This window comes from Opisthocomus hoazin, chromosome 24 (genome assembly GCF_030867145.1).
Source record: "Opisthocomus hoazin isolate bOpiHoa1 chromosome 24, bOpiHoa1.hap1, whole genome shotgun sequence".
In the NCBI taxonomy this organism is placed as follows: domain Eukaryota; kingdom Metazoa; phylum Chordata; class Aves; order Opisthocomiformes; family Opisthocomidae; genus Opisthocomus; species Opisthocomus hoazin.
In genome coordinates, this window is record NC_134437.1 from 2,885,580 (window position 1) to 2,905,233 (window position 19,654).

At 53.7% G+C, this 19,654-nt stretch overlaps 1 protein-coding gene across 3 annotated transcripts in view; it reads right to left on the minus strand.

Annotated features, from left to right (window-relative positions):
- The window catches only part of NECTIN1 (nectin cell adhesion molecule 1), a 105,242-nt gene extending 85,953 nt beyond the window's left edge, over window positions 1–19,289 (minus strand). The window contains exon 1 of one of the 3 annotated variants that reach the window (XM_075442327.1): window positions 18,655–19,289. In XM_075442327.1, the coding sequence (XP_075298442.1) occupies window positions 18,655–18,736 (82 nt within the window). In that variant the 5' untranslated portion in view covers window positions 18,737–19,289. The remainder of the gene's footprint in view (window positions 1–18,654) is intronic. The other 2 variants (XM_075442329.1, XM_075442328.1) reach the window with 2 other exon arrangements.
- Between the last annotated feature and the right edge of the window lie 365 nt (window positions 19,290–19,654).

Below are 19,654 nucleotides of genomic sequence, written 5' to 3' on the forward strand. Positions count from 1 at the left end.
TATTAACAATCCTTGTATGCCCATGCATGTCTTTGAATGCTTTTCCCCGGGCTTCCTAGTATCATTTGATGCCCTGGAGCAACAGGACGAAAGGTGATTGTACCCCAGCTTATTTCTAATTATTACTGGAAATAAAAAAGCAGCTGTGCTCCTAACTGGGCCCTGAGCCAGCCCTGGTATCCCTGCCCCCCTGGCTGATTTCACAGGCATGTGCTCAGGTTTCTGACGCACAGAGATCAAATAACTCATCACTCAGGGTAAGATATTATCCCCTGTTACCAACTCAATGCAAACAGCTCTCGTCTTCCCCAGATTAAAAGCCAATTAAAGAACCCTGCTTTTCAAGGGGAGGGGAAACCGAGAGGAGTGTTCTGTGGAGTTTTTGTTGGTCTCTGGCAAGGAGGCAATATCCCGCATAAGTGTTATCGATGAGTTCTTTTCAAATCACATTGATTTTGCTCAGAACCGTTTGGGACTCATGCCTCCGGAGGAAAAGAGAAATACAGAAAGGACAACTACAAAATCTCAACAACCCGTGTCCTAAAAAGGAAAAAGAAAGAAATTTTACGTGCTGGAGGATCAATGGTGTTTGCTTAAGTCAGCAATTGGTGTTTTGGGTTTCAAAGCTTTCTCAAGGCAAGGTAGCCTTACTCTCAAGGTGAAGAGCAAGCTCATAAATCTGGGAGAAGCTTCAAGACCAGAATATGTTGATTCCCCACTGCAGGGAGGGCACAGCCAACAGGAAAAGGGCATTTGCTCTGCAAACAAGCAGCAGGATGAGCGCTTGTAAATCGCTAGTCACTGAGCGCTTGTAAATCGCTAGTCACAAGGGAACAGGTGACATTCAGTCCTGCTGCACTCAGGTCTGGGATACAAAGGGAAGAGAAAGGTGACTTTAAGCCAGCTCTGCACTCACAAGGGCCACATGGAGCCCCTGGTTTCTCCTCTCAGCTCCCAGAACAGGTCAGTGAAGCCTCAGGTCTGATAGTCCATTTGTCCCAACTCTCACTGCAAAACCAAGACTTATCTTCAAGGCAGCAGACTCGGCCCTGGCCCCAAATGCCTCCTATTGCCTTACTGTCCCGGGAGCAGACATGTCCAGAGACATGTCCAATGCACGGGTAAAGCCAGAGATCGGAAAATCTCCCAGCTGGGACTGCAGCCAGCACAGTAGGACTCCGACACAAAGGTATACAGTGATAACTTACTTAATTGATCCCATTTCCCTAAATTTAGTAGAAACAAACAACAAGCCTCACCATTGAAAACCCCAGACTGCCTTTCTAGCAAGTATCGTACCCCAAATGAGCTCTGTGTTTGGGCTTCCCCCAGCTTGCTACTGTTTTACTTGCTGCCTGTTGACCCTGTGCCTCCCAGGGCCCACGCTGCTCATAGCCCCATTACCATCAGTTTGTAGTCAGGGTGCAGGAACAGCCCCCAGCTCGGCTCCTGTCTGCCATGGCCCTGCAAAGCCCTGCCACCCAGAGTGGCCTTCTGGCGTGTCTGCTGCAAGGGGAAGGGGGAAGAGGCTTTGAGTTCTTGACAGAGAGCGTTTAGCACACCGATCCGCTTCAATGGGTAGGTAGATGACCTCCCGAGGTTCTTCCCAAGCTGAATTATCTTCTGTTTCTATCAGGATGCTAGACTAGCACAAAAACATGTCTGTCTTCCTGTCAATCTGCCACTTCACGTTCATTTCATTTCATTTTCATCTGTCACACATTAGCCCAGATCTTGCTGTCTACAAGCAAAGAGTTATTTATTGTTTCCTCTTTTGTTTTCTTTTTTAAAGCCATTTCCGCTTGAAATATACCGACACACACGCAGGCACAGGCATACATACACAAATAGCAGGGCACCACTTTCACCAGGCTTACTGTCTATTCCAGGCTTATTTAGTGAGAAAGACTGGGAGTAACTTGATCCGACAAGTGACCCTCTGCGTTAAAACCAACCGCCAAAGCGCCACAGCCTCCTCTTGGTTGCACACGCAGGCAGGGCGAAGGGACCTGCCCAGCTGCCTTGCACAGCCTGGGCTCAGCCGGTGCAGAGGCAGAGCAGGAGGCCGGGTCGTGTCTACACCGCCAGCAGCAGATCTCAGCCCGTTTGCCAGTCCACACTTGCCCACCAGCCAACACATTCCCATGCAACCACCAGTTTCGCATGGCGAAAGGAGGGGCCCAGTCACGGCCCAGCAAGCAATAACCAAATCTTGTTCTCACTATCTGGGCTGAGCATGAGCACAAACCAAACCCCCCACCAGCGGACGTCCTGAACATCCTTGTGCTCAGCACCGCACGGGTGACTTCAGCCTGAGCTACCACCGGACTGAGAGCCACCAGCCCAGACAGAAAGCAGGGAAGTGGCAGGACACAGACAGCCAGCGTTTGTGGGGGACAACAACAGTGTCTGCCCCGGTCAGTAAGGGTGCTCCAGCGGCACAGGTGCCGGCCCTGGGTGCTAGACAGGAACAGCACCAGGGCTGGCGAGAGGCAGGGCCCAGCACGGTTGCTCGGGGAGGCACTGTGCCCCTCCTTGCAGCACCGCGTGGGCTCGCTGCCTGCTGCCATGCCGATGGAGGCAGGACACCTCCAGCACACACCTGTATGCCGCAGCCTGACTTGCTGCCGCTGCACACATCCATGGACACCCAAAGTGGAGGGGAAGGGAGAGACGGGAAGGGAAAGGAGGGCAAGCAGGAGGAGCCTGGGGACAGGACCACCGTGCGGGGGCATGGGGAGGAAGGAAGGGACGCAGTCTCCCCCGGCAGGATTCCTCCCTCTCCCCTTCATTTCCGCTCGGGAGAAACCAGGAAGGCTTTTCCCTGTCTGCATTTTTTTCCCAGCATCCCCAGCCACGCTGGTGAAAGCCCATCTCAAGCCACCCCGTCACCACAGCAACGGCCAAAAGGAACAGATGGTCCTGGCGAGCCAGATCCCGGTCGAGGGCAGTGGCGCAGGGCAGGAGCGGGCCCAGGCACACGCCCGGGGGACAGGGAGGTCTGCCTCTCGCACTCCTCTCCCTTGTCCTCCAGCCATAGCGAGATTTTCGTAGGCTTGGTGTCACATCGGGGTAGCCTCGCAGGAGGGAGGGATGTGCATGCTCCCCTCCCAAGGGGCATGAACCCTCTGAGACCCACCATCCCATCACCTGGACTTCCCTGGCTACAGGAAGCACCGCATTTTCTCAGCCATCCAGAGCATCTCCCTGCTCATCTTTACCAAACCTCACGCCCTAAATCAGAGGATTGCACAGTAGGCAGGTGCGGGGGCCAGACCTTTTCATCTGTGAAGTGAGCGGGCGCAGGGCTCAGCTTGCACAGCCTTGCCAGGTCTCCCAGACGGATTGATTTGAGCAGACGGGGGATGAGGAATGGGGTGGGTGAAGATAAAACCCAGCTGCTAATCTCTCTGTGGATTAACTGTCAAGCCTGTCCACGTGGGGCCATGGTGTGGGGCTCTGGAGCAGACAAACAACATCTAAGCCCTCCCGGAGATTCCCACAAATCCTCTGGAGTATTGGAGAGAAGCAGCCAGGCATGCTCCAGGCACACGGAGGGAAGAGGGTGTTTCTCAGGGGCACAGACCTCTCCCCACTGGATTTGCAGAGTGAGCTGCAAACCCAGTACAGCTTGGTGTGGTCAGTCCCACAACTGGCTGCATTGTGGGGGAAAGCAGCAAGTGTGAAACTACACTTCAAAGCCTACAAAGCTGTCTGGACCTGCAAAGGGGAATGACTCTCTATGGTGAAACATAGGCTAAAGACGCTAAAGCACATTGTTGCAAGAAAGAAAAAATAACAGAAGTGGCTTTTCTTTTAGGAACCTCAGCTCCTAGCACAGCCTGTCTCAGCTGCTCAGGCCCATTTTGTCACGAAAAACCCAAAGCAACACTTGCTCTCCAGAGCCAGTTTTGGAGCTGTTACCACCATTATCACAACTTCCTTAGCTCCAGACAAGTTCAGTCTCTGTGGATCACGGCTGAGTTTTGCAGCCCTGTCCTCAGATCCGTGGGGGCCAGGCAGCTGCTTTCCTTGCCCACAGAGTCCCAGGGAGATTTCGTCCCACCAGGGAAGCAGTGTTTTTCAGGGCTCAAGTGCCAGACAAGGCTGGGGACGGAAAGCAGGGAGTCCCAGGGCGAGAGATGAGCATGTTGGGAGGCTGCAGGGAGCGCTGCAAGGAGCGGGGAGCTAAACCCCCTCCCACCTAATAGCAATTGCTTGTCTCTGCGCCAACCATTCCTGCACCAAGCTGCTCCCTTTCCCGTGGCCCTGGCACGCTCACAGAGATGCTGGCCTCGGGGCCCCAGCCCGGCCCAACCGGCTCCCAGCCCACACCCGTGAGAAGAGTTAGAGCCCATCCTGCCTCTCAGGTGTGGCCCTTTGCCTCCGGGCCACCGCCCGGCGAGAGCACTGGTGCCAGCGTGGATGTGGCCACTTTTGCTGGTGAGAGAAGGGGAGCACGAGCTGCTAGGCAGCAACACCCTGAGATCTTTCTCTCTTGCAAGGCTGCAAAGCCTCCCAGTATGGACGGTGTTGTCCACAGGACCTCTTTTCTTGCCTCCTCTCCTTCAGAGGGGGTTCCCAGATGTTTTTTCTGCTGGTGTCTGGGTTCAGCCCTTTCTTCCCCAGCCCAACAAGCCCTGGAAACCCGCATCTTTTCTCTGCAGAACAGGTTGGGTGCAGGAGCAGCCATGCCTACTTCCCACGCACCAGCACAGCACAGCCTGGCCCACACCCTCCCCCTGCCCCAATAGCCCATCTTTCTTTTTCCCTCTGCTCTCTTTCCCAGATGAAATCTACCTCCCCTCCCTGTATTGCAAACATTATTCAGCTGCTAGATAAGACGCTCTCCAGCAGCTCTTTATTAATCTCACTGGAGGCAGAAAGCAGGCAGAGAGAAAGGGCTCAGTGTGGCCAGGACAGAGACTGATGTTCCGTGAAACACCTTTGCAAAAAAGAGGCATGTCTTTTTCCCAGGAAGTCTCATGGGAAGCTTAGGTAATAATCAACAATTATTGAACTTCAAACCCTCCATTTCTCTCTCTGTCCTGATCAGGATTTTGTAATAATTCATCCAGTCTGAAACACTCCCAGCCTGGTTTGCTGGGGCACGCTGGGGCAGAAGGTGTAAGACAAGGGATGCAGGCAGACCCTGCGCAGGCAGGAGGCAGCTGCTGAGCCTGCTGCTTCCTTGCTTTTACACTGAGCTGCAGTGTCCCAGCTCCAAGCTTCCAGGGAGCCTGGACATGAACCTCCTTCCCCTCCTTCAATGCATCTTGCAGATCCTTTGGCCACAAAAAGAAATGGCTTGTTGTGGTACACATCTTCCCAGGGAAGCTGCACACACAGAGCCTTGGAATACCGTAGACTCTTGCACATGGCTAAAATCGTAATCTATCCAGGAGATAGACTAGAAAGCTTTCATAGCATAAAACCATTTGTTTAAATCCATCTGCTGTCTGAGGCAGCTATAATCAGTACTGTGTGATGGCTCACACAAGAAACAAGTCGGATGGCTCGTAGGGCCGGGATTGGCATTGCCGCCTGCCCCCTCCTATGGAAGGACCACAGAGTTTTTGAAGTGCTACATTGCAGATATCTGAAGAGTTACATCACCATCCCCAGCACGCAGCCATTCTTCCTGCCTCAGCATTCACAGCAAATCCACCAAGGACAGGGCACAACGTCAACCTCCGTCACCCGCCCTGTCTGGTGCATTGTCCAGCAAAGAGCCAGGCTGTGGGTGGGAGCTGCCCCGGGGTTGCCAAGGCAGCATGGGTGTGGAGGGCTGTCCAGCCCATACCTCTCAGCTACCTGCAACCCCCCCAGACAGGGACTAGAAACCATAAGTGACCCAAATGCAAAACTAGTGGAGCGAGAAATCAAGAGGCCTTTGAATTAAACCAGGCAAGGAAGCCAATGGATCATGTTCATCCACTTCCATGATTTCAACCCACAAATCACACACTCAGACCAGTAAGAAACTGGGTCCAGTGTTTGCACTGACAGAATACTTGCACATTGATCTTGCAAAACAACAACTTCTGAAATCCCTGGGCAAGGAGCTGCCGGCTCCTGGCTGCTATGAAAAATGACAAAATAAAGGGGAGTCACCTTTCCCTGTGCTTTGCAAATGGTCTCCCGCTCGTGTTGAGTAACGTCCGCAAGATCAGTTGCGCAAGGCACCCTGCAGACACAGGGCAATACGAGCAGAAAATAGAGGGACTGCTACCGGCAGCTTCTGACAAGGAAAGGCACACAGAGGTGAAGTGAGCTAGTCAAGGATATTCCAGGGAGCTTGTGGCAAAGCCAAGAAATGATGCCAGCCCTTCTGAGCCCAGTCTGCTTTTGCCATCACCTCCAGGCCATTCTTCCCCTTTAAGTAAAAGCTGATTCACGCCTGGTAGAAGTCAGTGTGAGGCAGCAGATATTCCCATTTCCAGTGAGGTACTGTAAGGTACTCTACGGGCATGGCAGCAATTGGGACGTCAACAGTACAAAAAAATATATACCTAAAAAGAATTATTTCAGCCTTTTATTTCCAAAGAGAGTTTAGAGCCAGTCAAGGGTCTCAGATCAATACCAACAAACCTGCAAATTGGAGTCCTCCCCTTAGCCACAGAAAGGGTACAGCTGAGACAGCATCTGCACAAACAGCCTGCCCACAGTCTCTGCCAGGCTGCCTCAGCTCTGACCTTGAGGACTTGCCTTGAAGTGCAAGAGGGAAACTCCCCCTTCCTCCTTCCTTCCCCTTTCCCATGCAGCCCTGGGCTTTTGTTCCCCAGCAGGGAGATCACTGCTGGTTTACTTTACTTGGGTACATTCTGTCTAGAGAAGAAACTGAGTCTTGACAAACTCATTCCACATGCACACCAAGAAGACCTGCTTCATCGTGCTGGTAGAAAGAAGTCTCAAGGGGTTCAAGGGGATTTTGCAGCACAGATTTTGAGGTAAATCCAGCCCTAGAGAGAGAGCTTAGCTATCGGGCTGGCTCTGGCATTTCAGATGATGAGATGCAGTTGCCTGTTCATGTGCTCCTTTATAAGCAGGCCTTTCTTCTCCTCTCCTGCCCCACAGCTGCACATGTGCTCGGCCCCATGCCCCAGGGACCTTTGAAAACTGCATTATAGGTTCTCCCCATACAAATTTTGGGTCAATACAGCTGTCAAGCTTTGGCCACATTATCGCTGCTAGTTGGAATTACAATAGGCAGACTGCAGCTTTCACTCCATCTCTCTGTTGCTTGTCGTAACGTAATCAAAATCTCTCTCGCTCTCTTTATCATGAAGTGTGACAGGAGCAGAGGCGCTGGCAACCATGCAGCCTCCAGAAACTACGGATTCCTGTGGATCAGGCTGGGGCTGGGAAGCTTTGGCACAGGGGTGGGAAAAGGGCCCCACACAACCGAAACTCTCCAGCCTGGCCAGGCAGGTTAACGGGGGAGTCAGCCTCAGTCCCGCAGCTGGGCAGGGACCTGCCTGGGCACAGTGGGGAGACAGACGTGGGGTCTGAGGGGTGCTGGCAGAGCAGGTGCTGCAGGAAGGAGGGGCAGAGTCAGGCTGTGACCAGAGGCAGCCACAGCTTGACTGTGGAGCTGGACACTGGCCAGCAGCAGAGCCCAGACCCTCACCTGGCCGTGCTGAGGACAGAGCCTCCCTCCTCCGCCCAGTGGTGCCTGCGCTGACCAAGCATGGGGGCATGGGGAGGGTGTCTCCTCCTCACTGCCTCCTGACACCCCTGGCTCCTGTCTCCCCAGCAGTGCCCAGCCACCCCAGCAGCAGGGGGTTCCCACCAGCTGCCAGAGACAACAGTGAGCGTGGGATCATGGGATAAGCAATGCGGCAGTTTGGCATGGGCATGGCACAGGGCGCTGACCAGGACTCGGGTGGCTGGACAGGAATGAGAAAAAGCTTTGTGCTCGCATAGGAAGCTGCCTGCTTCTTGCTTAGTCCTAGCACAAGCAAAGCTGAGAGATCATCTAAAGGCTTCAGCTAGGTCAGGATCCCTGCCTGCTAGGTGCTGTGCAAAAGTCCCTGCCCCAGCAAGCCCCCCGTTGCGGTGACTCACAAACCCCTGCCCACATCTTGCTCGCTGCTCCCGCCTATGTGCAGCAGCCTTGCCATCAAGAGGCCATGCACATCTCACTCACATCAGCTCTGAAGGCTCAGCCAATTTACAGAGCCGGGGTGATACATAGCGGGCAACAGATACAGCATCTGTGATTTGTTGATCATTATCAAACGGCAGTAATGCAGGGCTGAATTACCCAGATGAGGGAAGGATGGGCAGCCCAGACCTACTCAGCTCCCCAGAGACTGGCCATAAACAAAACTTAAATAATTAGAGTGCTCGGGCAGAGATGCAGCCTCTAAGTATTCTTAGGCTCACGCAAATAAAGGAAATAAATTCTTGGAAGGTGCCAGGCTGGATGGGGCAGAGGGAGGCTCATTTTCCACATCACTTGAGAGCAGCCGTTATAAATCTCACTGAAAGAAGCACCTCCCCAGGCTAGCGATATTTTTAAACTCCGGGAGAGAGGGGACAAAAAAAACACATTTTAGTATTTACACCACAGGCGAAAAGGGTATTTAAAAATCAGGGTACATTTTTGAAAGTCTGTTCCTGCCATGCCAAGAAAGAAAGAAAGAATTTTCTTTCTATAGTGTGATAGCTGGAAATATTAGCCCCAGAGAATTAATTCCTACCACTATCCTTCTGTTGTAAGCTGAGAAATCAAACTCCCAGAAGGACTGGAAGGAGTCAGGGGATAAAGGTTCTTTCACTGGCAAATTGCTAGTTCAGTTCCCAACTGAATCAGTAGCAAATGCAAATCAGCTCTGAATCCTGAGGGGTGACTTCTGCGCTGTCCCTGCTTACTTGGTGTCCCATAGGAGATGAGATGACACGGCTTTATGCAGCGGCACCCTCATGGGAACAGCAGTCTGGTCTGCTGGGCCAAAAGCCCGAGCATGTTACCAGACACAGAGAAGATGCGACACCAGGGTACTGGGACCTGCTCATGGATATCAACTGAAGGACGTGGCCCTGGAGTTAGAGTCAGGACAGAGCCCCACGTGGTGCTTTGCCCGCTAGAGCTGTGTGTCCCAGCTGATCTGCATGGCAAGGCCACCTGAGCTTTGGGGCAGTGAAATCCATGCATTAGCTTTGGCAGGATCACCAGGCCAGTTCTCCTTTCTGACGCTTTACTGTTCCGCCAGTAGGTTAGCATTTCCTTCCCTGCGCAGGGTGGGGAGTGGGGTGGGCTCCTTTTTTGGAAGTCGTCTAGGAAATCTTGTCAACGGCTGACTGATCAGAGGTTGACTTATTGCAGGTTGAACGATGCTGCATAGCAACAGTCTGCCGCAAGAGGTGTAACGACGTTAGAGTTCTCAGCCTTGCTCTTGGGGGTCCTAGAGGACCCAAAGATAAACTGCTAGAGCACTGCCTTTTCTCTGCAATCACTGCAGCTTTCCTCCTGCCAAACTCAGTCCTGCTCCTAATTCCCTCCCCAATCCTCAGGCACTGAGAACATTTCCCCCGTTACAAGTCGTGCTCTGTGCAAGCCTCCCTCCCTCCTATCCCTCCCACCCCTTACCAGGACTGCCGTCATCCTCCCAAAAGGATCCTATTCAGCTTGTATCAAAGGGATACATGAGCGCACCCATTAGGCATCAGAGCATCAAGCAAATCCCCAAACAAGCCGCCTCTAAAGATCAGAGCACACTGTAATCACTCCTTCTGTGAGGAGATCCCAGTAAGCCCTCCCCCACCTTCTCTGGGTTCTTGCTGAACCCAAGCACATGAGATATGTTTGGCAAGCTCAGCCCCAACACTAGTGAAAGTGTCTTCATAAAACTTGCACATATAGAGCTCCTGGCCTCTCCCTGTTCCCCCGCAAGCCGGCTCCTCCATTTCAGCACACAGCAGATGTTCAGAGGCTGCCCTGGCCCTGGTGCCCTGCCGCAAGAAGGGCGTTGCTGCTGCCCCGAAGGTCTAGGTCTCACATCCCCACCTGTGGCTGGAGCACACCATCTGGGCTGGGCAGCAAGAGGGGCTGCTGCAGATGTCACGAGCAATAGCAGCAGGTCCCCTTGCCCTCACCGCCCTCCTCTCCCTGATTACCCCTGGGACACAGTGGAAAAGCAATGCAAGCCTGGGGAGGGGGGAGTGCTGGCAGCAGGGTGGACATGCCTGCACAGGGGCAAACACCAGGACAGAAGTGCCACTGCAGTACACGCATGTTGATTCACGTGTTGGTGCAGATGAGTGTCTTTCATAACCATGGCCTCGAAGAAAAAGGCAAGAAGCCTTTTCTAAAGCCTTTCATAAGATACCACGTGCTTTACCAATATGACACAACAAGCACAGCACTTGGCTTTGAACTCATGACAACAGGTGTCCTATAGATTTGGATCCTGGGCTGGTCTGAGACTGCCCTTTCTTCAGCATCTACTAGCAAGGTTTCAGCCCCTTGGTACACAAATATGAACTCATCTTTCCTGAGTAAAACATACAGAGCTCCAGTGTACCCAACTGCGGGGTGCAATGCACAGACTAACAGCACCCAGCCGCACTGCCTATAGAGCAAGAGGGGTCCTGTATCCAATGGAAACTGTGGCAGCTGATATAAATTACAGCATGGCAAGGATGCTGCTATGCAACACATCCCTGGTCCTGAATGACCATAAATGGGCACATCTTTGGTTCTCCCCGGCAGCCAGAAGATACCCCTTGCTGCAGCGCGCTCCCTAGCCACCTTGCTGGTGCAGCTAACAAGGGGAAGAGCATGAAGAGGGCCAGTAATGAACAGCTTGTGCAGTTGCCTCTGCTGTACACCACCAAACCACTAGCTGCTGCCTTCTCTTCCAGCCCTTCAAACAGCATTGCTTCTCAAATGACACAGGCCTTGGCTAAGTAAGGTGACATAGGCAAGAACAGCAAGAAAACAGTGTGTTTACAACTGCTTCAGAACAAGGGTGATCTTTTTCTTGTGTGTACTTACAGCCCCTAAACTGACTTTGATTATTCATCCTTAACATTTCCTCTAGTTTCCTCTAGGCTAGGAAGGCCATCAGCACAACTACTTTGGTGGGAATGTGACTCTAGGCTTGCCTTCAAGGGGCCTCAGTGCTGATTATCTAGCCCCGGAAAGGTCAAAGAGTAAAGCCCATTAGATGCCTCTCCCTAAGAAAAAAAGTAGCTCTAGCTTGGTGTAGCTTAATTCTCCAGTGAAACCAGTGTACTCATGACTGCAGGCTTCGTATGCATGTTTAATGTGGTGGCAGCAATGCACACCCTTCTCCTGCTCACCCCAGCATTCACTCTGCTGGGCATGCAGCACTCATCAGTCTCTGGTGCAGTGGCTGTAGCTCTAGTAGTTAGGAAAGCTCGAGCTGGAGCACATCAAGAGACTGCGACAGTCTCTTTATTTCTAGTCCCAGCCCAGTGGCAGGGTGAGAAGATGTTTCAAGGCAGAGGGAACCCCGGTCACGGCCATGGGTTTGGGTGAGGGGTGAGTTATGACTCCACAGTGTGCTGATAACTCACCTGGCCCCGGACTGTGAGCTTGGCTAGTTCATTTGTTTGGGCGGTTCAAAGACAGGGCAGGGTTCATTCCTCCCTTGCTGCTCTCCCCTGCCCTGAGTGCCACAGTGCCTCACACAGACCAGCATAGCCATCGTGTATCAAGCTGCTCTAGACAGAGACCAGGAGAAGACAGTGACGGAAACCCTGGCCTTTCTCCTGAACTATCCAGCTCTCTGCATGTGCCTCCGAGTAAATCTGTGCATCATATTAAACTCTCTCCTAGCTCTGTAACTTCTGCCTGTCATGGACCAGTGGTCTGGCTTTGCTAGGACACTCAGCACAGTTCCTGAGTCCCACCAGCCTCTTCTACACATTAGCATTAGACCCTGAGTCCATAGCCAGAACTCTGCCCCCAGACTGCCCCCGTGGGCTGTCTTTCCTAGGGACGGTGAAAACGGTCAGTGAAAAGCTTCTCAAGCAGTATCCCCCTCAGTCCAGAAGGTATCTTGCCTGGGGATAAGAAATGAAGCTTGATTTTGCCAAGTGTGAAATCCTTAGGGCAAAAAGTAGATACCAATACGGCCAGCTGAAATCCAGTGTCTCCCCTGGATCCACGTGATGTGACTACAGACCCTCCTCTGCAGCAGCCTGTTCTGATACCATGTCTTTAGCCTCACACAGAGAACAAGGCTGGTTTTGCTCTCAGGTGGTCACACAGTGCTCCGCTCCAGCCCGCTCGCCTCCCGCACAGATGGGCCTTTGTGCTGGGAACCACTCTTGCCTGTCACCAGAGCAGCAATGCTGGATGTTAGCCACTGGCTGCGAGCTGCATGGACCCTCTGTCACTCCTGGCCATGCCTCCGGATGCTTCGCTCTAGCACAGAGGGAGGAATAGATCTTCCATGAGAAGGAAAAGTAGACTCAAGATTGGTCTGATTACTGGGTTTCCCCAAGCAGAGAGATAACTGCTGAGAAGAGACATGGAGGCAGAGTCCTCTTGACTAACCAGGCTTGGGAGCACCTGCTGTCTCATAGCAAGGTGGTCCATCTGGTACCTGCCACTGCTTCAAGGCAGTGATGTGATTTGCAGGTCCTTCTGTAGCATTCCTGCATGGTTGTGAGCAGATGGAGGCATTTTGCTATTTCCTGCAGTTAGGAAGGCAAATAGGCTGGGATGAGGAACAGAAAACCTCTTCCCTGTGTTTGCTCTTTCACAGAGGAGAGTCACATGGATCCTGCCTCTCCTCAAGCTTTTCCAACCTGCCCACCTGTAGGATGAATGAAAATGGAAAGCAGTGCTGTACACCAGTCTCCAAATGGACTGGCTCAGAGCCAGGGAGGGCAGGCCTGGAGCAGAGTGAGGGAGAGAGGCAGAGTTGGGTGGATAGTGCTTAGAAACACTTTCCTCCTTCATCACACCAAATAATGTCAAAGGAGGATTATAAATCTCCTGCAGGGACAGCTTTGTCGTGGGGGAATGGAGAAGAGATGGTTCATGAAGTTGGGTCACTTCCTCCTATCCATTCCCAGCACCCCACAGAGATGCCAAAAGGACAAGAAACCGCTGGCCAGATTCCCCCTGGCCCCAGTTGCTGCAGACCTATGCCATGCACGGTACAAGCAGCCTCCCTAGTCTGGGACTCCCTGTCCTCCTGGGCTGGGCAAACAGCAAGGGACTGAAGCTCTTTCTCCCCCTCTCACGCCCAGTAGCTGCTGCTCACCTGCCTTGGGATTGCTGCAGAGCCGAGAGCTGCTGCAGCTTTTATGATGCCAGCCTGCGTGCACAGCTGCTTCAGCCCCAGAGACAAGGAGAAACAGCAAATGGACAGCAGGGCATTATATTCCCCATGCTTCCCCAGGTGCCCCTGGAGGCAGGGACACACAGAAATGACAGCACGGGCCATATAAAATATCCTTCCTGCTGGGAAGGATAGCCCTTGCACCTGCAACTTTTGCTAACCATTCCTACGCGTGACAGAGACAAGACTGTAAATGCAGGACTTTAAACCTAGCATGGTGGCAGAGCGGAAGGACAGGGAGGTGCCTGTCTGGCTGCCACGGGCTCTCGCCTGCAGACTGAGAGGAAGCTGTCCTTCCTCCCATGTATGATGGAGTTTCTCTTCTGCTGTAGAGCCAAGGGCTCTCCTTGAAAATGAAACCAAGAGGATACATGCACGTGTCCTGGGATGTATGTGCGTGTGTGCTGCGAGGGTACATGCACCAGTCTAGCCTGGACTAAACTGTCACTGAGAGAAGCGAAGAGAATTGTAAGGCCAGGGGAATATCTGCGGCTCAGCAGCAGCCAGGAGGAAAGCAAAGGGATGTATCACGAGAGGTTTCAATCCTTAGTTAAACAAATTTTCACCTTAAACAATCTGGGTTAGGGAGCCCTCACTGCAGAGCTCTGAATTCGCTGTGCTGGGATGGCTGTGCTCTGGTAATTAACACAATAAGTGTCTCAGATGCACACTAGGTCCCAGCTCCAGTGGCTGGCGGAACCAACTCACCCTGCATCAGAGCTGGCCTGATTTAATGTGACGTATTTGAAAAAGCAAGCAGCTCTCCAGGGGTTGCTCAGACTGGAGTACCTTTGTCCCTCTCTTGTTTGTTTCTGCTTTTTGCACGGATGTGCCTTGCTGGTGTGTGAAAAGGACTAAGCAAGAGGCATTACGACCTCAAGCAAAGATGTTGCAAGATGCAAACCTTCTCTCCCAGGCCCTGAGGATTGTGGCCATCCATCTGAGGACTTTACCAGCTCATCCCTGCAGTATTTACAGGCAGCCTGCCTTCTGCTCTTCCAAAAAAATCTTTTTCCCCTGGCACTGCCCCACCACCTCCCCCACATGCCTGTCTGCTGGCGGTGCTGTCTAACTCCCCAGGGCACCGGAGGTGGGAAAGAGCCTTTCCCTGGCTAGTGGTGGCCACTGGCTGCCCTCCCCCAGACTTATGATGGGCTGTCCCCGCTGTCCCCAGCCTTAGTGGCGCTAGCAGAGGGCAAGGGGTGCCAGTGGAAACGCAGGCCTGGGAAGCAGGTCACGACAACTGGCTCTTCTGGTTCCCTTTGTGATTCAGCTGAGGTGTGAGCGGTACCCAAAGGATCCTTCTGGTGCCTCCCTGTAAACGTGGCTTTGTGGCTGGTACAGTTGCAGCCCAGAGCAGGGGCTATGCAAGATGTGCAGGGCTCCACCAGCATCGGCATCTTGTCAGCCACCAGTTAATCGTGAGTATTTGCCTTGTGCTAGATGTGCTGCTGGATGTAGTAACATCCCTGCTTTTCCATACATCCCTTTGCAAATAGATCCATGTGCAGTGGGCTGGGAGCTCTCACTTGATTAACGCTGCTGGTTCAGAGAGCAAATAGCATTAACCACGATCGTCTCCTGGCTCTGGCCATAGGGCAGACACCCTCCTGCTTGTGGGCTGAGCTGGCTCTCAATACAGCCTGTCACCTCACCCATGCCGACACATACTTGAGCTCATCAATTCACGCCAGGTTAAAACCTGATGGGTTGGTTCCACTGCAACAAGCGAAATTTAATGAGAAAATACCAGCAGAAGCCACACTTTTGCTTCCCGACATAGCCTGATGTTATTGTTTCTGAGTTTTGGGAGAAGATAGGTGGGAGAAAGAAAAAAACAACAACTAAGAACACAAACCAAAGGCTGAACCAAACTCTGACAACTTTTTGCCTTTTGGAAGCTGCTTTGGGTCATTAAGGCAGCTCTATAGACTACAAGATGGACCACATCCTGCAGTGGTACACTTTGACTATTCTCAGCACTCCAGAGAGCTGTCGTACCTCCCCAAAAATGAACCCTCCCTCCAGCTGCAGCCAAGTTTGACCTAAGGCCTCCAGGTCACTACAGCTCAGTCAATGCCGCTTTAGAGAGCCGTGATGGAAAAACCCTGTGTCAAAGCTTCAAACACCTCTCCAGCTCTCCCCTGCTGAGGAACTCAAAGCACTTTGCAAAGGAAAGCTCACAGGCCCCTCTCAGAGCCCAAAAGGTAGCCTAGCGATAGCAGACAGGAATCTGTCCCCAGACAGAGGACAGCATTTGGAAACAGAGGCCCAGATCTTCAGATGCAGGACCAAGCGCAAGATGAATGCCTCTGCTCCGCGTGGTTGCATCGGAGCTGTACTGAGTTTGATGGCAGGGATAAACAGACAGAATGTTAAGACTTGTAAAGCATGAATTTAACAGCAAGTGTTGCTAACCTCTGAAGATCAGACGCCTAGGATCTCTCCTCCTCAGGACCCCACAGCTTTTCAATAAGCCCTATTCATATTAATAACTTGAAGTCCTAATGCTGTAGCCTGAGTTGATACCTGGTTAATGGTTCCAAATGGACAGGTAGGCAGATTTGCATGGAAGGCTGCAGGAGCCCTGAATTGAATCCGTTCTGGACGATTGAGCTGATCACATTAAAGACAACTTGTAAAACAGACTTTTATAAGGGCCTCCTTATAGCTTTTATTGCAGGGAACTTTTATTTCCTTATCAGAAGAAAAGCTAACATTGTCAGAAGGGGGAGGTAGTATACGTGGATGGGAACAAAATGAAATGGCATTGACCAGATGAGCATGAAAGGTTTTCCAGAAAGCAGGTAGTGTCTCCTGCCTTCCTCTCATACTTCTTGGGTGCTAGGTACCAAACCACATTTTCCAACAAAGTCCACAGCTATTAATTCACTTATAACAGAGGATCCTAAGTTCCCCTCTCCCCTTCTGCTTGATAAGCAAGACTGCCTGCGTTCAACGCTTTACGTATAGCTTGTTATACATACACCCTCAGCTGATTTTAGCACAATGCATTGCAAACTTGAGGAACTACCTGCCTCAGTATGGCATTCAGACCTGTGGTGTAGTAAGGACTGTCAGTCTGCTACGGCTTTGTGTAACACCTAGCACAGTACTATGCTGGTCCTTCCCTACAGCTCTGGGATGCATCCCGCACGAACGAAGGAAACGAACGAATGAATAAGTATGTAATACAGGATCAGTCATTCCTGCAAATGTGGCACATCTACCACTAAACTGGTCCAGCCGAGCATCTCGCCCACACAGGCTGCAGGGTACTCGGTGATCACGGACGGGGTCGGGAGGGATTATGTTCCTGGAGCATTGCAGAGCTGGCTGTACCCTTTCCTTGGCAAGGCACCACTAGATGCACCACTGGCTTATGCTGGCAGAGCTGACAGTGGGACAATACAAGACAAACTACCATGCTACTGCAGAGTGGCAGGAGACGAGATTGTCTAACTGCTGGCAGCAAAGCCTCCAGAACAGGCAAAAATGGGATGAATGGGGGAAAAAAGTCTCTCTTGGCAGGACAAGGTGAGATGCCAGGCTGCCCCAGGGTCACTATCTGTGTGTCTCCTTGGTGAAAGGGGAACGTAAATCCCTTTTGGTTTACCCAACACAGTCACCACAGTGTTACTCCACCTCCAGCGCCTTTCCCAGGGGTTGTGGGGAGGGTTTCCTGCATGGGGCTGCCCGGTGGAGGGATAAGAAGGAGGGAAGACCAGGTGAAGAATAGCATGGAAAGTTCTGCGACTGCTTGTGAGCAGCCAGGGCTCAGCCAGGCACCTGCCTGGAAGCACAGTGGAGTGCAGGGAACCCCAGGCTGTCCCTTCCATCATCTCTTTTTGCAAGGCACAGCAGATCCCTTTGTCCTAGGAATACAAGGGTATACCCAGACCTGGTTTCTCATCAGTCTGTTAACCTTTTCCCTTTCACTGTCTCCCTGGTTTGTTGACCACTCACCACCACCACCCATTTCACCTCTGCCCTCATCCATTTTAGCTGGACCATGCAGTCACTGTGCTCTGTCGGTCTCCCATGCCCTCAATGTTATCCTCTTTGTCTTTGCCAACACTGGGGAACCCTGGGCCCTGGCATTAGCTCTGATGGCCAGTGCTTTGGCCCAGACCTTGCTAACTGCAGCCACATTTCAAGAGTCACAGCCCAGCCAGCCTGGCTGCTCTTCTAGGATTCTGCCCGAGCCCAGTGAGTGGAGGAGCAGAGGAAATTCCACCCTGTCTTCACTGCAACTTCTCTCCAGCTCCAGATCCCACTCCCTCTGCAGGCATAGGCTGCCTCTTGCCCCTGCAGTAGGCTGGATACTGACCCGAGGTGGCACATGTGCCCGCTGTCATGCACTCCAGAACCAGCCACCAGAAGCCTAGTCTCAACAAGGCAAACATCGGTTCTATCTGCATTTCACAGTTCATTCACAACCACTGTAAACCCAGACTGCTGGTCCTATTTCCATGCCTCCGACAGTCAACTCTGGAAAGACCTCCAGGATGGCATTAACCCATTCTGCACCGCAGCAGAATAAATGAGTCCCCCCCAGGGCACTTCGCAAAGTGGGTCACTCTCCCACTTCTAAGAGCTGTGCTAGAGCCCAGGGCAGGATCAAGCCCTGGGGTGGGGACACACGGGTGCTTCTGCAACCGCCAGGATAGGTCGAATGAGCTGGGGAGACGTTGATCCAAATCTTTGCCCATCTCCTCCTCTTCGGGGATGGATCAGAACCAAAGGGATGGATCAGACGCCATCAGACATCAAAGCGCAAAAGCAGTGGTAGGAAGGTCTGAAACCCGTTAGCAGTCCAGCCCCTCCACAAAAGAGCCCAGGGGAACTGTGTGTGTGTGTGTGTGTGTGTGTGTGTGTGTGTGTGTTGAGGGGAGCGGGGATTCCGGGGATGCTGGACAGCTGAAACCTTCCATCTCTCCCGCCGAAACATCTGTGCTCATCACCCAGTCTTGTGGCTTCCTTTCCCGGGAAGCCCGGCTGCTGTGCCTCGCTAGACGTTGCTCGATCCAAAAAGCAAACAAACCGCCTCAGCTCGCAGGACTCCGGAGCCCACAGCCTGCAGCTGCTTCCAAAACAAACGATCGTGTTGTTTCTCTCCAAGCCAGAGATGAAATCGGCCCCGGCTCTCTCCCACCCTCACGCAGATGCTTCCACACCTGCTCCGGACCCGGGCGCGCACCCCAAAAAGCCGATCCCGTCCTTTCCCGCCGCTCCGCAGCTCTTCCCGCACCCCCTTCCCGCATCGGCACGCCGCAGCCCCCCCGGCAGAGCCCACCGCCTCCCGGGGGACCGGCCGGCAGCGGCTCACCTGGTAGGAGCGCGGCCGCCAGGATGCAAACTCCGATAGTCCAACGAGATGCACGGCAACTTCCCTGCAGCTGCGGAGCCATGAGAGTTCCGTGGCAGAAACGGGCAGGGGTCGGTCTGGCAGCGTCGCTGGCCCCCGCCCCCCTCCCCGCCCCCAGCGATGTTCAGGTCTGCTTAAAAAAAAATAAAAACCCGTAAAAACGTGGGTGCCGGAGGACAAAGAGGCGGTGCGCCCAGCAGGCAGGCCGGCGGGGGGGCGGGCGGCCGGAGCCGAGCTTCGCACATCCGCGGGGGCCCTGGGGCTCGGGGGGGCGCGGGGCCCCTCTCCGCGGGCGCGGGGCAGCGCGGGTGCCTTCCTCCGGGAGCGAGCACGTCCGCAGCGCCGGGCGAGTGAGAAGGGGAGGGGAGAAAGGCAATAAAAAAAAAAAAAGCAAAAAAAAAAAAAGCAGGGGGGAGGAAAAATAAATGAAGACCAGCGAAGGAGAGCCCTCCGCGGGCGGCGAGCGGCGGTCCCGTGGCTCCGGCGGCGGGGTTTGGCGGCCCCCGCCCGCTGCCTGACCTCCTCTTCCCGGGGCGCCGGGAGCCCGGCGGCGCTCAGGGGGCGGCGGCGGCGGCGGCGTGGGGCCGGCTGCGGCGATCCATGGCCGGGCGGGGGGCGCGGGGCCGGGGCGGCCGCGGGGCAGGGGGCTGCAAGGCACGGCCGCCCGCTCCCACTCCCGCTCCCACTCGCACTCGCACTCGCACGCACACGATCGCGGGCGGGGCGGCGGCGGCGCTCGCCCTCTCCCGCGTGATGTCAGTGCACAGCGGAAGGAGGGCGCAGCGTTAACTCTTTGCCTGCCCCGCAGCCCGACACGCCGCCGCCCGGCAGCCACCCCGCCGGGGGGGGATCGCCGCTCCCCGGGGCTGCCTCTGGCCCCCGGCTCTGCCCGCCTCGGCGGGCCGGCGGGGCGGCGGCTGGCAGGGCGCCCCAGCCTCGCCCCTCGCCTCTCCCCTCCGAT